General features: G+C 32.3%; 1 protein-coding gene and 1 pseudogene across 6 annotated transcripts in view; both read left to right on the top strand.

Annotated features, from left to right (window-relative positions):
* The first annotated feature begins 1,455 nt into the window (after nucleotides 1–1,455).
* The window catches only part of LOC145270681 (uncharacterized), a 60,610-nt gene continuing 43,473 nt past the window's right edge, over nucleotides 1,456–18,592 (top strand). For 5 of the 6 annotated variants that reach the window (XM_080126311.1, XM_080126310.1, XM_080126308.1 and 2 more), the window contains exons 1-2: nucleotides 1,588–1,750; nucleotides 17,757–17,793. Coding sequence is in view for 4 of the 6 variants with exons in the window: in XM_080126310.1 (XP_079982436.1) it covers nucleotides 1,738–1,750; nucleotides 17,757–17,793 (50 nt within the window). In the remaining 2 variants the exon portion in view is untranslated. Of the gene's footprint in view, nucleotides 1,751–17,756; nucleotides 17,794–18,592 lie in introns of all 6 variants that reach the window. The other variant, XM_080126309.1, reaches the window with a different exon arrangement.
* Nucleotides 16,330–16,456, top strand: LOC145271977 (U2 spliceosomal RNA; annotated as a pseudogene).

Here is an 18,592-nt window from a genome sequence, read left to right as displayed (position 1 = left end):
TTTTACTGTTTATGAATATTGAAATAAAAGACATTAACTACACATTTATTAATAATATCTCACTTTTAATCACTTTTATCGACTTTTTTTTTTACTGTTTATGTGTCACTTTTATCGACTTTTTCTTTTCTTTTTTAATAGCATTTTCTTAAAATGAATATTAAAATAATTTCCCAACTTTTTTCATTTCTATGTGTTTTAATTTTTAGTTTTGTGTGTTCAATGAAACTTTTTTTTTTTCATTACAACAATAGTTATCGACCCCGGTTCTTTGGCTGACAAACGACATCTGTCGGCGGTTCTTGAAACTAAATTACACGCATTCGCTTCATGTTACTGACATGCAGAAGTGCCAATGGTGCCATAGGTGTTATTGTAAATTAACACTCTTAGCTAATTCCGTAAAATGAGATTCTACTTTTTTAGGCGAATTTGCATAATATCTCTCTTTTATCGCCTTTGTTTTTAATCACTTTTATCGACTTTTTTTTATTACTGTTTATGTGTCACTTTTATCGACTTTTTCTTTTCTTTTTTAAATAGCATTTTCTTTTTAAATGACGTTTTTACTGTTTATGAATATTAAAGGAAAAATAATTACTAAACATTTATTAATAAAAAAATGGGTGCTAGTGTAGTGCACTTATGATCCGCGCTGAAATAAAGTTATTATTTAAAAAGCCATTCTTAACATGGGGAGGATGCAAATTCGCCTAAAAAAGTATATATATATACATATATATATATATATATATATATATATATATATATATATATATATATATATATATATATAAATAAATACTCGCGGAAAAGGTAAAATAAGTGCCGAAAAATTAAGAAAAAAGCGAGGGGGGGGGTCCATAAAAAAAAGATAAAAGAAAAAACGTTGATTTTTTTTTTTTATTATAAGAGCGTAAAAAATAGTGGCAAGAAAACGGTTGTACCCATAAATATGTTTAAAAGAAAAATATAGCAGAAACATTTACTGTATGCTTGCAAAAAACAAAAAAACAAAACAACAAAAAACGTAAAAACAAAAATAAACAAGCAACAAAACGTAAATGTTTGGAAAAATAAAACTTAAATATGTTTGCAAAAAAACAAAAACAAGACAACAAAAAAGCATGTTTAAAATTAAAATATAACAAAAACATTTATTTTTATTGAAAGTGTGCCATTATATACATTTTGTGCTTCCGTAACTGTGTTGACAGACAGTAACGCCACCTACAGTTAAACGGAGGAAACAGGCTCTCTCTTTCTTCCAGATATATATATATATATATATATATATATATATATATATATATATATATATATATATATATATATATATATATATATATATATATGTTTTGCCCTTGTGTCTTTGTGCCTTTAACCTTTACAGCAATTTTTCTTTTTTGGGGTGTCGAAACCAGAAAGTGGTGTTCTGGAAATAAGAAGTAGGGAGGGCGGGGGGGGGGGGTTGTACAAAAGAAAAAGAAAAGACAAAAGAAATAAATAAGCTTCGAAGCAATTGTAAATTGACCAATCAGAAGCAACGTCTCGCGTGACGTTTAGCCACTGTAGACGAATGGACCAATCAGATCGTTTTCCACAATTCAAAACCACATCACGTGGTACCCGGATAGCAGAAAAAAAAGAAAGGAAAAAGCAATTAAACAAAAAATAAAAGGAAAACAAAGAAAGAAAGAAAGGACGTAGTTTGGTTTCCCTCTTTCTCCCATCAACATGGCTGATCCTCGTAAGTTACAATTTTCCTCCGCTTTATTTGAAAAACCATTTCTTTAAAACTTCATTTTGCGTATTAATTATGGAAAAAATATAACGAGAAAGAAATCTAAATCCGTGTAGACATTGTTTTTGCTTGTATTCTTGTTCTAAATTCGTATTTATTTTTAAAAAGAAGTTTTGTATTTGCGTTAAAATTTCCGCCGTCGTCCTCGTGTTCGTTCACGTACAAAATGGTGGTTTCTTTTTCTGTTATGTAAAAACAAAAAAACCTACAAGAATGAAACTCTTACTCGTTTGAAAATAATTTTTACCTATTTATCCTTAAAATTCTCGGAACCTGGTATTTATAAGTCTTTTCTAATCTCGGGGGGAAAAAAAGAAAAATTTCGTTTCTCGTCTTTTTATTTTTCCCCCCTTAAATTTCTTTGTCTTAAAATAAGGCCGGCATTTTTTTATTTTGACTTCAATGGCGATTATTTTTCTCGTCTTTTCAGAAATTTGTTTTTCTAAAGAAATATCGAATTATTTATGCTGTTTTTTTTTTTTTTATCCATAGAGCTTGTTTTTTTTACTTTGGTACTAGTGCAGTGATCCGGACGTAAATGTTTATTTAAAAAGCCGTTCTTAACATAGGGAGTGGGGTGTTTTTTGCCTATTCTATAATTTAACCCTACAATTGAATAATAATAATAATAATAATAAAACTTTAATTAAACGTGGAAATACGATTTCAAAAAAAATAGCGCGGATCAGTAAGTGCACTAGCACCAAAAATGACATTTAGAAAGCCATTCTTAACATGGGGAGGGAAGGGTGTTTTGTACCTGTTCTGTACTTTAACCTTACAACTGAATAAAAAAAAAAAACTTGGAAATACGATTAAAAAAAAAAAAATAGCGCGGATCAGTAAGTGCACTAGCACCAAAAATGACATTTAGAAAGCCATTCTTAACATGGGGAGGGAAGGGTGTTTTGTACCTGTTCTGTACTTTAACCTTACAACTGAATAAAAAAAAAAAAAACTAAAAAAAACTTGGAAATACGATTTAAAAAAAAAAAATAGCGTGGGTCCCTCAAATTAAAATCTTAAATTTTCGTGTGTATATATATATATATATATATATATATATATATATAAATTACATCATGGCTATTTTTCTCGTCTCGTCAGAAATTTCTTTATTAAAAAAAAAAAAAAAAAATATTGAATTATTTATACTATTTTTCAACCATGAAGTTCGCTTTTTTACTTTTAATTCTATTTCTAATAAATTAAAATCTTAAATTTTCATGTGTACTGTATATATATATATATATATATATATATATATATATACATGTGTGTGTGTGTGTGTATAAGTTACATAATTCATCGAGTCCGTTTTACTAAAGAACCCAATTGGCGCTTCTACACTATCGGAACGAAATTTCGTAAAACGTAATTTCACATGAAAACAATTTTTAAGATGATTTTATCTTAAAATTACGAAAAATAATTTTAATTATTTATTAAAGAAAAGGTACTCGTGCAGTCGTGCACTTATTGATCCGTGCTGAAATGATAACGTTCTTTAGAAAGCCATTCTTAACATGCGGAGGGGAGGGTGTTTTGTACCTATTCTGTGCTTTAACCTTACAATTTAATAAAAACATATTCAACTTTAATTGAACTCGAAAAAAAAATATTTAAAGAAAGCGCGGATCAATAAGTGCATTTAGCACCAAAGAAAATTAAAAATTAAAAAAGTGAAAACGATCGTAAGATACGGGAGTTTAAAAGGGGAGGTAATTTTCTGTTTTGATTTAAACAAGATGGCGTCAATTTTTCACCTAACGATTAAAGTTTTTAATAATTCAGTAATATTCGGGTAAATTCGACTGCATAATTTTGAAGCTAACATAATTCTAATAAGAATTGACGAATCAGTTGAAACCATTTTATCTGAAAACGCCATTTATCGACTACAAAATTTCGTTCTGATAGTGTAGAAGCACTTTTTTTTCTTTTTTTTTTTTTTTTTTTTGCGAAAACTCGCGGTGCCAGGGGCTCAAAAGGTCAAAAAATAGCACGTTTTGCCCCCATAACTTTTGAATCATCCATTAGATTTTTTTAAAACTTGGCCAAAATGTGGAGGAGGCCATTGTTCTGAATAGAATTTTTGTAGGAATTTTTGACACCCCTAACACGAAACTGCGAATACAATATAAAAATCTCGTAATTTCTCTGTTAAAAGTGGGTTATTTATTTTCTTTATGGATTATACTTCCAAAATAAACTATTACAGTTGTTTTAAAAGTAATAAAAATATTTTTATTTTTTTTTTAAAACAGTAATGAATTTTCCGAACTCAATATTTTTCAATTTTTAAACTCAATATTTTTAAATTTTAAAAATCTATCAAAATTTTTCTATTGATTCTATTTTTACGATATTTTCAGGGTCAATGTGAAATTTTATGTTCTTTCCAATAAACCGAATATAATATTTTAGACAAACGTTTTTTTTAAATTCACGCCCCCCCATTTTCACGCCCCCCCCATTTTGAAATGTCTATTAAAAAGTAAATAATTAATTTATGTTTAATAGGTTTATATATCACAAATTGAAGAGAAAAGGTCAATAAATAATATATTCAAATTTAAAACAAAAAAAAAAAATCAGTTTTTTAGAAATTTACCTGTAAAGTCCGAAGTTTAAAACCTTATTTTATAAGAACACATTTTTTCTTTTTGTCTTTTTTTTTTTTTTTTTAATGAAACCTTGGTCCTTGCTCCTTTAATTGAAAAAAAAATTAGGGCTTGAATTACATTTTTCGAGGAGTTATAAGCTTAGAAAGATAGGGGGTCGAATAATTTACGCCTCTCATTTTGAAATGTCTATTAAAAAGTAAATAATTAATTTATGTTTAATAGGTTTATATATCACAAATTGAAGAGAAAAGGTCAATAAATAATATATTCAAATTTAAAACAAAAAAAAAAATCAGTTTTTTAGAAATTTACCTGTAAAGTCCGAAGTTTAAAACCTTTTTAAAAAAAAAAAAACACATTGTTTTGTTTTGTTTTTTTTTTAAATAAAACCTTGGTCCTTACTCCTTTAATTGAAAAAAAAAAAATAGGGCTTGAATTACATTTTTCGAGGAGTTATAAGCTTGGAAAGATGGGGTGGAATTATTCACTATTTTCACGAAATTTCTGACACTGCTAAATTGGGTGACCCCGACCCTGGCAAAATTATGGTTTGCATCCTTCTGGGACTGTTAGGGCTAGAAACATCCTTTTTTGTGGCTCTTTTTTCATATCTCTCAACAGAAACTTGATATGTCTGACTATCAAGCACGTGCAAAATGAATGCCGATGCTCAATGTATGAACATTTTGACCCCTCCCTTTAAAAATTCACCAAAAAATGAGGAAATAAACCAAATTTAATGAAATGTTCAGTATTTATCAAATAATGATCACGGAATATAATGAACTAATTATTTTTATTTAAATCTTAGTGGAAATGTATTTTGTTTAAACAAAATACATTTTACTAAAGTTATAGTGGGTTTTTATTACTGTACACATAGATTCGAAAAAGTTGCCAAAAAACAAATATATAACAAATAAATGTTATCAAAGGCAAGATAAGTTACTTTTCTACCAAACTGGATATATTTTTAGTGTTTTTATTCAATTTAACATGTTTATTCAGCTCGAAAAGCATAGTTTTTACCGATGTATTGGAAAATTCAAAATGGCGTCCGACACTCTCTTTAACACGGTAAGTTCAGGAAAAGGTGTTATAAATAATAAACTAGACAAAATACTGTAAGAAATTCGCTCATTATGTTACCGTGACATAAGTTGACATATAGTCGGTGTTTTTTAAATAGTATTTTATCTAGTTTATTATTTATAACACCTTTTCCCAAACTTACCATGTTAAAGAGAGTGTCGGGCGCCATTTTGAATTTTCCAATACATCGGTAAACACGGCATGTTTTTCGAGCTGAATAAACATGTTACGTTGAATAAAACAAAAAAAAAAATTTATCCAGTTTGGGAGAAAAGTAACTTATCTGCCCTTTGATAATATTTATTTGTTATATATTTGTTTTTTGACAACTTTTTCGAATCTGTGTACAGTAATACAAACCCGTTATAGTTTTCAGTAGTAAATAAAAAACGCAAGAATTTATTTTTTATGTAATAAATAAAGCATCGTAATTTGTAACAATATATATATATATATAAAAAAAATTTTTACAGGAACATTACGAGAAAAAAAAGCCCCTAAAGTCCGTATTAAGAATTTTACGTAAATTGAGCACCCACACGTTGACGCTCCTCCAACAAAAAATCGGCAAATGTCTATTTCATCGGCGTAAATTGAAGTTTTACACTAGTGGTGGCCATAAAGTGGGTGATCATTATACGTTAAATTCTTATAGAAAAGTGATTCCCCCCCCCCCACTTTCTTTAAACTAACATTTCTTCATATCTTGGAAACTACTCGTTTGCTGGAATTTTAAACGCTATTTTCGTTTTTCAACATCCTCAAAAACTTAATTTTCAATTTTTGTTTTCTAGAGCTTTCTTAACAAGTACCAAAGAAGCATTGTTCATGGAATCTGGTTAGATTTGGGCACAGATAGGGTATATAATGGTTGTAGCTAGTGGAGTGTTTTGTGAAAGTTCGGCAGGAAGGGACCATAGAGCAATTGCCATGACAATAACGGAAGAGCAGAGTCAGGTGTTGCACGGAAAGGGGAAAAGGTATCACGTACTTGGGTTTGAAGCCGGTTTCGAACTCTATCAAAGCTCCATATGGCATGCTGAGCAACCTCTGCCCGGATATTACAACAGTATTCCATTTTTAGGACGTACCTGGGCCAGCCACCTCTTTCCCCATTGCACCACCACATTCTCGATCATAAGAGAATCAGAAAGATCTTGGTCATTGCTGGCCTTTGAAGTGTTGCCTTAGTCGTCTGCATAAATGTCTATGACTCATCTAAGAACGTGATTTGGGAGATCATTGATCAGGAAGAGCTGGAACCTTAAGGAACGCCAGTGTTAATACAATGTTTGATTTCTGCCCACCAACAACTACTGTTATAAACCTATCAGAAAAGATTTAATAATTGAGAACATTTTCAGCTATTCAATAGCTGGAGATCTTGTGAAGTAGACCTTTATGCCATACTCTATCAAGTCTTTGATATGTCGAGAGCTTATTGCTCTAGAAATAAAGCTCCCGTCGAGAGATTCACTAATCCTGTGTGATGTAAGTCAGTACATCAGCTGTAGATCTTGCAGGATGGAAACCATATTGCATGTTACTGAGCAGGTTATTTTTTTGCCGAGTTGGTTGACCACTTCTCTATTTATCATAGATTCCAGCAACTTAAGATGCATAGGAGACGAAGAGGGAGATGACCGGTCGCCAGAATATTAAAAACGGGCGGACTGAAGTTTTCCAGGGTATTGGAAAGCAATTAATGTTTAAACAGTTCTGTAAGTATGGGAGCTAATTCGGTAGAAGCTTTTTGAGCACTGATTGTAATGTCATCGAGACCAGTTGCTTTACTGAAATCAAGGTTTTTGATAAGCTTGGCAGTGTCACGCACAGGTATTTGTATGTTGCATAGTGTATTTTTAGTCACGGGAGGAAATATGGGGAGTAGGCAGCCTTGATCACAAAAGAAGGAATTTGCTGCAAAGTTCTTGGCCAAAAGGTTTGGCTTTGTCTGATGCTGATGAGATTACCTCAGGTCCATTGATGATGGTTGGGATAAAGGACACATTTTGGTTCAGGGCCTTGTTTATTTGCTGAAACTCCTGAGAACCAAGCTGCTGCTCAGCTACTTTGGACTTGACGGACAAAGCATACAACTCGTTCTTTATTACTCTTTTACAATGGTTGCTAGCAGTTTCATAACCTATTTCGTTGAAAGCAATGGAAAGAGTGATTCCTGTGTGCAAAGACAACGGCACATTCTGGTGGAACCACGGATGGCTGTTGGGTTTTTGCTGGAAATTTTTTGAGGGTTTGAAACGGTCTATACCGACAATTAACCCTTCATTCAAGTCTGATACTATAGAGGACGCATTGTTTTTATACCGGGAACGCAGAGGCTATCCCAGTCAGAATACGATGGAGAGGTACATCTGAGGACTTATTACATTTTTTTTTATTTTTTTTATTTTAACTAAGACTACCAAGTGGTAGGAAGATCCCAGTGGGGACAGAACGGAAGATGAGCAAAATTTAAAAAATAAAAAAAATAAATTTATCAAAGGCAACATGGGTTACTCTTCTACCTCCCTGGATAAGTTTACTTGGTTTGATATTTTAAAGCTTTTATTCAAAACGAAAAAAGAAATGATTACTATAAGCATTGCACGCGGTCTATTAATAATCGCTCAAAAATCGAAAATTAAATAAAATGTTGGTAGAACATTTCTAATTTTTGATCGATCATCAAGAGTCCTCATACAATACCGTGTTTTTTTTTTGTTTTTTTTTCCTAACTGGATCAATTTGTCAAAAAAAAAACAAAAAAACTCCTTAAAATACGTTAAGAGACTAGTAAACTTATCCAGGTCGTCAGGAGAGTAGCTTGTATTGCCTTTGGTAACATTTATTTGTATATTTGGTTACCTTTTTCATTAACTATTAACAAAACAAATACGTGGAAACAAAATAACGTTAGCCCTACTTTATTTTACTAATTTGTAATATTTGGGGTTTTAAATTCCGTAATTATTTGAGTAAAAAAATTTTTTTTTTTTTTTTAACGACCTGTCCCATCGTAGTATAAACACTCCCAACAACCACCCCATGTTAAGAACGGCTTTCAGAATAAGCACCCCAAACCACCCCATGTTAAGAACAGCTTTCGGAACAACCAACCTAGAAACCGTTCTTAATGTGGGGGGTATTTCGAAAGCCGTTCTTAACAAGGGGTGATTGGGGGAGGGTGTTTATACTACCTTGGGGCAGGTCGTAAAAAAAAAAAAAAAAAAATTTTTTTTTTTTTTTATATATCAATCTCTTATTTTCCTGACAACGAAAATGAACATTTATTTTAACTTTGGTAAAAATGCCGAATAAGAATTCGGCATTTATATATATGGTCGATCAGCAAAACTCTTAAGGTGTCACGTGTCCGCTGTGGTGTAAAAACATTTGGTACTTCTGCACTTTAGTGCCCGTTTTTTCCGTGAGTCGCGCTCGGCAAAGTCCGGCGGGAAACGGAAAACGCCGGATTATAACGAGCGAAATTTATAAGGAAGGGAAGAAACGGTAATTCAAACTGAAATAATTTATCAAATAATAATAAAGAACGATCGCAAAGTGGGGATCAATTTAATAGAACGTTATAATTGAAAACGTTAAGTCATTAAATAAAGTTGTTTTTAAAACATTTTTTTGCTGCTAATATAAGTTAAATCTGTTTTATGGACGATAATCCGCAGAAGAAAAAAAAAATTAATGAACCGTGAAAAGGAATTAATTTTAAACAAAATGGGAAAAGCTCGTTCACGTCAAAAAACACTCTCTTCCCCGTTATTTCGAAAGCCATTTTTAAAATGGGGAGTGTGTTTTATAATTATTTTGTGCTTTTCCTAACAATTTAATAAAAGGTAATTTAAAATTTTTTTTTTTACGTGTCCCAGCGTATTATAAACACCCCAACCTTCCCATGTTAAGAACGGCTTTACGAATAAACACCAACCTCGAAAGCCGTTCTTAACATGGGGTGGTTGGGGGGGGTGTTTATACTGGGCTGGGACAGGTTGTAAAAAAAAAAAAAATCGTAAAACTTGAATCTAACCTGAAAAAACTATTTAAAAATAGCGCGGTATCAAAAATGCATAAGCAAATGTTTTCGAATTACGTAACCGTTTTTACAGCCATTTTTTTTTCCTTTTCACAAACAAAATGGCCGTCACGATTGATGACGTGATGAAATTATTTATTGGAGCTGCTAAGAAATGTCAATTTTTTTTTTAATTTTAAAATTAAAATTTTAGAATTAAAGTTATAGACAAACTTCTATTTCTTGTTTTTAATATTTACCTAGTAAAACCAACCGTACGTTTTTTTTTTTTTCGACCGCCATTATTCGTTTACGTACGTTTTTAGCGTCCTATCCCCCCCCCCCAAAAAAAACCCCAGCCGTCGCCATTCCAATTCAATTTGTACTTTTAAACTTGAATGAATTAAAATTAAAACTAGTTTAATTTAATCTTGAAGTTTCGTCACCCGGTGTTTACAAAGATTTTGCCCAGACTCGTCATCTGCAAACGAAAACGAAATTTTTTTTTCATTTGTGGTACTTATTGTATTGTACCGCGCCTTTTTTTTTTTCCCGTGTAAATTTTTACGACGTACTCCAACCTCCCTATGTTAAGAACGGCTTTCGGAATACCCCCTCCCCATGTTAAGAACGGCTTTCGGAATGATCCCCCCCCCCAACCTCAGAAGCCATTTTTAACATGAGGTTGGGGAGGGGGTATATCCCGAAAGCCGTTAAAATGAGGCACGCCGTAAAAATACTTTATTTTATTTTTTTGAAATAGTATTTTCTACAGTATCTAAAATTGTTAGTGTTTTTTTTTTTTTTTTATACAAGGTAGTCCCCCCAGTCCCCCACTTATCAAGGCCGGGCAGCCACTCGAGGATAAGGGTTATTGTGTACAGTACGTTAGCGTTGGAGATTTGATAAAGTGTCTTAAGGAGGCGGTTCGAGTTTGTATTACTGTACACATAGATTCGAAAAAGTTGTCAAAAAAACAATTATATAACAAATAAATGTTATCAAAGGCAAGATAAGTTACTTTTCTACCTAACTGGATATGTTTTTCGTGTTTTTATTCGATGTAACATGTTTATTCAACTCGAAAACATGCAGTGTTTACCGATGTATTAGAAAATTCAAAATGGCGCCCGAGTCTCTCTTTAACACGGTAAGTTCAGGAAAAGATGTTATAAATAATAAACTAGACAAAATACTGCTAGAAATTCGCTCAATATATGTTATCGTGACATAAGTTGACATATATTCGGTGTTTTTTTAATAGTATTTTGTCTAGTTTTTTTTATAACACCTTTTCCCAAACTTACCATGTTAAAGAGAAAGTCGGGCACCATTTTGAATTTTCCAATACATCGGTAAACACTGCATGTTTTTCGAGTTGAATAAACATGTTACATCGAATAAAAACACAAATGTATCCAGTTAGGTAGAAAAGTAACTTATCTTGCCTTTGATAATTTTTATTTGTTATATATTTGTTTTTTGACAACTTTTTCGAATCTGTACAGTAATACAAACCCGGCGGTTCATCAGGAATTTGTTTACATTAGACTTGAAGACATCCAGGTTGTAGTCGGGTGGGAAACAGGCAACCGGAACAGTTCCACAGGCGTGCACTTCTAAGAAAGGAGCTTTTGTTCATGGAATCTACGTTTTGATTTACGAGTGAATGTACAGAATAATTACACCCTCTGTTAATGGCTTTCTAAATCATTTCAGCACGGTAACATAAGTGCATAAGTACCTAGTTTTTAAATTTATTAAGTTTTATTTTGCTCGGGGCAAAATCTTTGTAAGTATCTGGAATTTTAATTTTTTTTTTTTCAGCAGATTATGAACCCTATTCTACGAATTTTAATATCCAATATAGGTATGGAATATTTTTAAAATAGATATCCAATTTTAAAATCTAGGGAAGCTTTTAACCATCCAAAATATTTTTTGATGCGACCATTTAATTTTTTGGTGTTTTTTTTAGATTAGGTCCACCTCCACAATTTTCTTTTAAATGACAACTTATATAGGTTTTCGACTATGTTGAATACGGACATCGCATTGAAATTTTGCAGAAATTAGTTGCTATCGCGATATAAATAGTTGTATTATGCATTGTGTTCTTTGGCGGCCATCTTTGTTACGCGCGTAGATTTGTTTATGACGCGCGTGCACGCGCGTAAAAAGATGGCCGCCAGAGATTACAATGCATTATATCTCGATAACTACTTATTTCTGCAAAATTTCAATGCGATTTCCGTATTCAGTCGAAAACCTGTCATTTAAAAGAAAATTGTGGAGGTGGACCTAATCTAAAAATTACCCCCCCCCCCATTTCCCAAGTTTTGAATAGTCTCGTTTTTAACATTTAAAAAAAATCGGGCATTTTTTTAATTTTTTTTTTTTTACTATAAACATCAAAACGAAAAAGTGGTCAAAAGAAAGCATAATGTTATCAAAAGCCAGATAAGTTACTCTTCTACCTAGTTGGATATTTTTTTTTGTTTTAACTTATTTTAAAGCGTTTATCAGATTCATAAACAAGTGTCGAGCGTTAGAGCAAGAAAATGTCTGGCGTCTTTGAAGTTTCGATAATCGCTCAAAAATCTAAAATTACGGATAGAAACCCATCAATTTTTCACCATTTTCATTTTGTCTAATGTCCCCCAAAATTTATGTAAATTAATAAAACCTGCGTTACTATTGGCGACATTTTTATTTCCATGCATCATGACGGGGAAATCGTTCAGTTAAAACTTGTTTCACTAAAATTTGACTTGTATTTTATTTTTTCTGGTATTTATGAAAAATATTGGGTTTGTTTTACTGTACGCATAGATTCGAAAAAGTTTTTACAAAACAAATATAGAACAAATAAATGTTATCAAAGGCAAGATAAGTTACTATTGGAAAATTTAAAATGGCGCCGTAAGTTTGGTAAAAGGAGTTATAAATAAGACAAAATACTGTTAGAAACTAGCTCAATATGTTACCGTAATATAGGCTGGCTTATATTCGGCGGGTTTCTAACAGTATTTTGACTTTTTATTTTTAACTCATTTTCCCAAACTTACCGTCTCAGAGAATCGGCCGCCATTTTGAATTTTCCAATACATCGGTAAACACTGTTTTTCGAGCTGAATAAACATGTTACATCTATATATATATATATATATATATATATATATAAAAGCGAAAATCTATGTATGTATGTTCGCTTTTCCTCGATGTCCACGGAAGGCTTCTTTCAAAGAAGCGCTTGCAGCAAGCTTCACGCTTCACAACTTAAAACTTTTTATATCATCTATAAATTGTAATATCTCAGAGTTATCCACGGAGCTCGCCTGTCAATTTAATTTTATTGACTTTCAAACGTTAATTATTCCACATTTCCCGCATCGGCACGCGTTGCATTCGGTTTTCGGTATAAACAAAAAGTCCAACCAGAGGCCGAAAGCCAGTTGTCTCAAGAGAGCGAAGTAACGTTTGTTCAATGTCGACTTCGTCATATCAGACTAACTTTCATTTCGCTCCTAATAAACAGGGAGCGGGTTTTTAAAAACAAACCGATTTATTCAAAACTGTCCCGCACAAAATCGTAACTGCTGAAACCTATCTCCGTCACGTCAATCAAAAACGCGCACCTGTTTGTTTTTTTAACACTTTACTATTTTCCAACGTCAACGCTTCCGTTTTTTTTTTTCACATACCCCGAAAAACACCCGGGCAACGCTGGGTACCCCTCGCTAGTTAAATATAAACACTAAAAACATATCCAGTTAGGTAGAAAAGTAACTTATCTTGCCTTTGATAACATTTATTTTTTACATATTTGCTTTGTGATAAATTTTTCGAATCTGTACAGTAAAACAAACCCAAAATATTTTGCCATTTAATTTTATCAGGTAATTTAAAAAATTATATACATGCCATCACAATTACCTGATGTATAATTTTTTTATTCGTTATAGCATGTAAACGTTTATTATTAGAAATCAAGAAAAACCGGTTTGTGAAGCAAATAAAAATGTCTAAGTAGTTACCCGACCCGGATGTATATGCTTGCTTGATGAATTATTTTAAGACTTTGTATTTTTTTTTTTTTTTTTTTTTTTTTTTTTAATCAGGAACGGTTTTATTTTTTTTATTGTTACAAATCTCCAGTACTATCCCATTGATTACTGTACACGCAATAACCCTTATCCCCGAATGGCTTTTGGGCCTTGATAAGTGGTGACCTCCATGTAAAAAAAAAAGTCAACGTTTAAATATTTGTGTGTGTGGGGGGGGTGGGTGTTCAGTTTCAATGCAGTGTTCTAATTAATCGACTACCCATTTTAGAGCCGCTCGATGTTTTTAGGCCAAATTTATCAATTTTTAAGCAGTTTAGCCTCGCACCCTTTTTCTCTCGCTTTTTAAAATAGTTATGCATTCGATAATAATCCGCTGGAAAGATCCCCCCCCCCCAATTTTTAGATGGGTGAAGGGGGTCTTCAGGTCCGACCAGAAAGCTTTTTACGTATTCGTCACAGAACTGTCATATTCCAAAACTCGCATAGGTAGTTGTGGCCTAGAAGACTTGCCATAAAAATTTTGATTTAGGGATATTCGGACGTTTTGAACAAATATCCCTAAATCAAAATGGTCACCGGCAAGTAGTTTTGTAAATATAATCTACTTTTCCAGTGTATTCCTAATAAAATTTACTGGTTGGCATTTGAATATTGTGGTTTTAACCCGGCATTTTTTTTTTTTTTTTTTTTTTTTTTTTTTTTTTTTTTTTTTTTTTTTTTTTTTTTGGGGAGGGGGCGGATTCAAATGTTTTTTGCTCAGTTTTAATATTTGGGGGGGGGTATACGTAATCGCCTCTCGCCCCCCCCCTCCTCAATTTAAATTATAAATGAGCAAACGGAGATTTGACCCCCCCCCCCCACCCCCCCAAAAAAATGATCCCTCATCTTAAAATTAACAATTTTCTTTGGGACTCTCCAATCTCTTCCCCCACCCACTCAAAGAAAAATGAGGCCAGGTTGCCTTTTTGGCACTTGATGAGGAGTGTGGACCCTGCACAAACGTTTGCTTTCCAAGAACCGCTCCCTTAACAGATGCGCAGGTTTTCAGTGGTCTATTTAGCCATTGAATTGCATCAAGTACAAATTTGAATCAACAACTTATATCGGACTTATATCTAAACTAAATTTCTTTAACTTTTTTTTTGTGCACTATTTTATTTCGTGGAAAAGAAAATTTACTGTTTCTGTGGATGCTTTTGTATTCTTTGGAGTTATATTTAGCCTTGTTCGTTACTTGTTTACCATTTGTTTCGACTAAGTTTACATTTACGTAGAGAACTCTACTCTATACATGTTAATGGTGATTTGGTGTGTGTGTATATGTGTATATATATATATATATATATATATATATATATATATATATATATAAAGAAATTCGTTTCTTATCGTTGAGCACTTTCAGTTGAATTAAAAGTCGGTCAATTTAGCTCTTATGCATAGATCATCGTATAACGATTAGATCACTGTCTGTCTGACGTAAATGAACACTTAACATTAAGTTGTTTAAAATTCAACGTTATTTCAAGCGGTTAATAGTAGTCGAATGGATTAGGTCTCCGCTAATCGAGCCAGAGATGTCTCGTGATGCGGGGTTCGAATCGTTCGACTGGTAGTAATCGTGACACCCTGCACTGAAGATTCCCGAAAGGATGAAACACTAGTGTCTGTAGGTATTTAATGATTATAGTAAAAAAATAATTATATATATATATATTATATATATATATATATATATGAAGCAGAAACTGTTTTGTTGATGTACTATACTTTTAATTCATAAGATTATCCTTTCAATCATTCTCCTTGGTAGATAATGTACTATAAGCTCTGTCATAACTTTTTCCAGGTTTTTTTTTTTTTAAATGATTTTCTTAAATACTTGCCACACAAGTCGCATGTGGTAAATCTAAAAATAGTTTTGTGCATTTAATCACTTGATTCAGCTCCAAACTCGTTTATTCTGAATGTAAAAAGATTTTTCCCATTTAAAACATTTTCTGTTTTTAGTCTCTTGCAAGCGACTCTATAAGTCACTCTGTCGGTTGGTAAGTCGGTAACACTTGTGCTTGGCCTTTTTGGTTAAGATCAAAGGTCTATTGTTAATAAATGCTGTTCTTAGCTTTTTAAGCTTTTCTTGGCCTTTTGGCCAAGATCAAAGTGTAAAAAAAAAAATGCATACACAAACACACAGACAACTGTTTATTAATTGTAAATATGGTTTTGATTCTTAAACGCTGGGGATTTATTAGTTAGTTTAAGATCCATAGAGTGAATGAGGTATTTTGGTAAATGTTGCCAGTCAAGAGTAAGACTCCAAAGTCTACATTTATTACTTTTTAATCACTTTAGTCACAAAGACCCTGAACCCTTCTCCTCCCCAATTTCTTGTAGGGCCTTGTGCCTAATTTTGTTGTTTGAAAATGTTTTGTTTTTTTACTTAATTGTATTTACAAAATTTTTAAAAAGCAATAAAATATATAAACAAGATCAAAGTGTAGTATCTGTTCCGGCAGATACTACAAGCAAAGACCATATGTGGGAGCAATCCCACATATAAGACCTTGGTCAATGTAGGTGCAACCCTTCATACCAATTGTCACTATCCAGCTCCCCTACTCCCCGAGGAGTTGGTCCCCATTTCCCCTTCACTCCTCACATTAAAAATCAGCGATGTGCCTAATTTGCTCGGTGGGGGAGCAAATAAATACCCTTTTCTTGGCCTTTTGGCCAAAATCAAAGTGTAGTATCTGTTCTTACTACATGCTGTACTTATTGTGATATAAAATGGGGGATCACTTTTCTGTCTTAATTTAATGTAAAATGATCACCCACTTTACAACCAGTCAGTCTCAAAGCCATTCAAGTCATTCTCCAGATCCTTCAAGTTTTTGAAGGATTCCAGTTATTTTTTAAGCATTCAAGTCATTCTTAAGGTCATTCAATTCATCCTTAAGTTCATTAAAGTCATTCTAAGTCATTTATTTTTTATTTAAGTCGTTTCAACCCATTTTTCGGTCATTTTAGTTTATCTTTAAGAATTTCATGTCAATCCTACATTCACGCATCCATTCATTACACGAGAGCACGCGACTAAAGGCTATCGGACTTGTTACTCCTTGCTTGGAATATCAAGTTTTGAAAAGAACTGGAAAAAAAAAAAAAAAAAAAGCAAGAGGCATAACTTATAAAAGAAAAAAAATCTGAAGCTTTAAAGTGTGCATAAACTGCATCCTGGGCAGTGTCGGGTAGCTGAAGCTGGTTGGGGAATATTAATACCTAACTCTAAAATTGATTTAAAAAAAAAAAAAAAAAAAAAAAAAAAAAAACCCCAAAACTGGAGATGTTCTGATTTTTGGATAGCACTTTCAGCCCTCTTTGTATAAAACTAAATATAACTGCATTATTCGCTCAAAACAGATACTACGCTTTCAAATCTGATTATCTCATGAGATTATCGTTTAAATTATTCTCCTTGGTAGATGATGTACTATATAAATCTCACCTGTCTGTTTAAATGTACAAATGACAATTGCCCGATTTGATAGGTCAGCTTGAATCCTATTTAGGTTTGACTTCTAAAATCTTTTATATAACCTAGAGGAATACCCGTCCCAGGATAAATAAAATGAATTTCCCAAACCCCACTTTTATTTCCCTTATGAATATAATGCTATGCAAACACTGTATGCTTGGATTATTTATTCCAATTTTGATTCAAATCGTTGCATAAATTTGAAATGAGAAAATATGAAATTTAGGGAATCGTGCTTAATTGGTGATTATGGATTTTAATTTTCACATGTGAATTTGTTTCCATATTTTTTTAAAAGATTTCAAAGCAACTGAAATTGAAGAATTGTTCGATACCTGTTGAAATTTCACAAAAATTAGACATTCGTCAATGAAGGATTTTTTTTTTTTTTTTTTTTTAAATCCTTTTGTATAAATTGATTTTTATGTACCCTTACATCTAGCAGCTATTTTAAAGTTGATTAGTTTAGGAGTGAATCTTGCACACACACCTAATTTTATAGATAATATATAGATGTTCATGGGTACTCCTTTATCTCCCAATATATTTCATATTTCCATTAATACTTGTATTGAAATGTTTTTTTTTTTTTTCTTTTTAGAATACAATTATCCTGGTGCCGGAGGCGGACAAGCTGGGTGAGTTTCTATTTTGGAAATAATTTTTGCATTTTCAAACTTTTACAACTTGAATTTTAATGAGTTTTGGAAAGCACTTTAAATCTCTTGAGATTCTGTACATGAGAAATTGAGACTTCATTAAATTGTCACATTTAAAAAAAAACCCAAAAAACTTAAATTACATTTTGGTCCCCTGATTTATCGAAGAGACCTATGTTTTCAGTGGCATCATTTAGTCCGCACGAAAGCACACACAGATAACCATCCATTAGTTTTTCCTGAAATTTTGCCGCAAATTGTATTTCATTAAATGGATGTGCACAGTAAAAAAAAAATTCTTACGAAAATTCCTGTTGTGTCCCCAGAAGCTCAAGAGGTAAAAAATGACACGTTTTGCCCTATAGCATTTGATCCATTAGATTTTTCTGAAATTTGGCCAAAATGTGGAGCCCATTGTTCTTAATATAAATCTAGTATGGGTGACTCTGGCATTAATTCCCGGGGACTTTTAGGGCTAAAAAAACATGCAGTTTTAGAGCTCTTTCTTTCATATTACTCAAAAACTTGATATTTATGTCTATATAGTGGTTTTTCATGGTCCTGAATTCAAATATACATGTCTTAAGGCGTGAAACTGCACCCTTTGTCCATTTTCACTGGGATTCAGCGTTCCCAGGAGCTCAAAAGTGGTCACAAATGCTTCCAAATGTCAAAAAAAAAATTTTACCCCATAACTTTTGCCCCATCCATTAGATTTTTCTGAAACTTTGCGAAAATGTGAAGACAACGTTGGCCCTTCACACCTCACATTCATTTT

This window comes from Euprymna scolopes, chromosome 46, assembly GCF_053919585.1.
Source record: "Euprymna scolopes isolate OS-2025 chromosome 46, ASM5391958v1, whole genome shotgun sequence".
Lineage (NCBI taxonomy): Eukaryota > Metazoa > Mollusca > Cephalopoda > Sepiida > Sepiolidae > Euprymna > Euprymna scolopes.
This window is presented reverse-complemented; position numbering and strand designations above follow the sequence as displayed.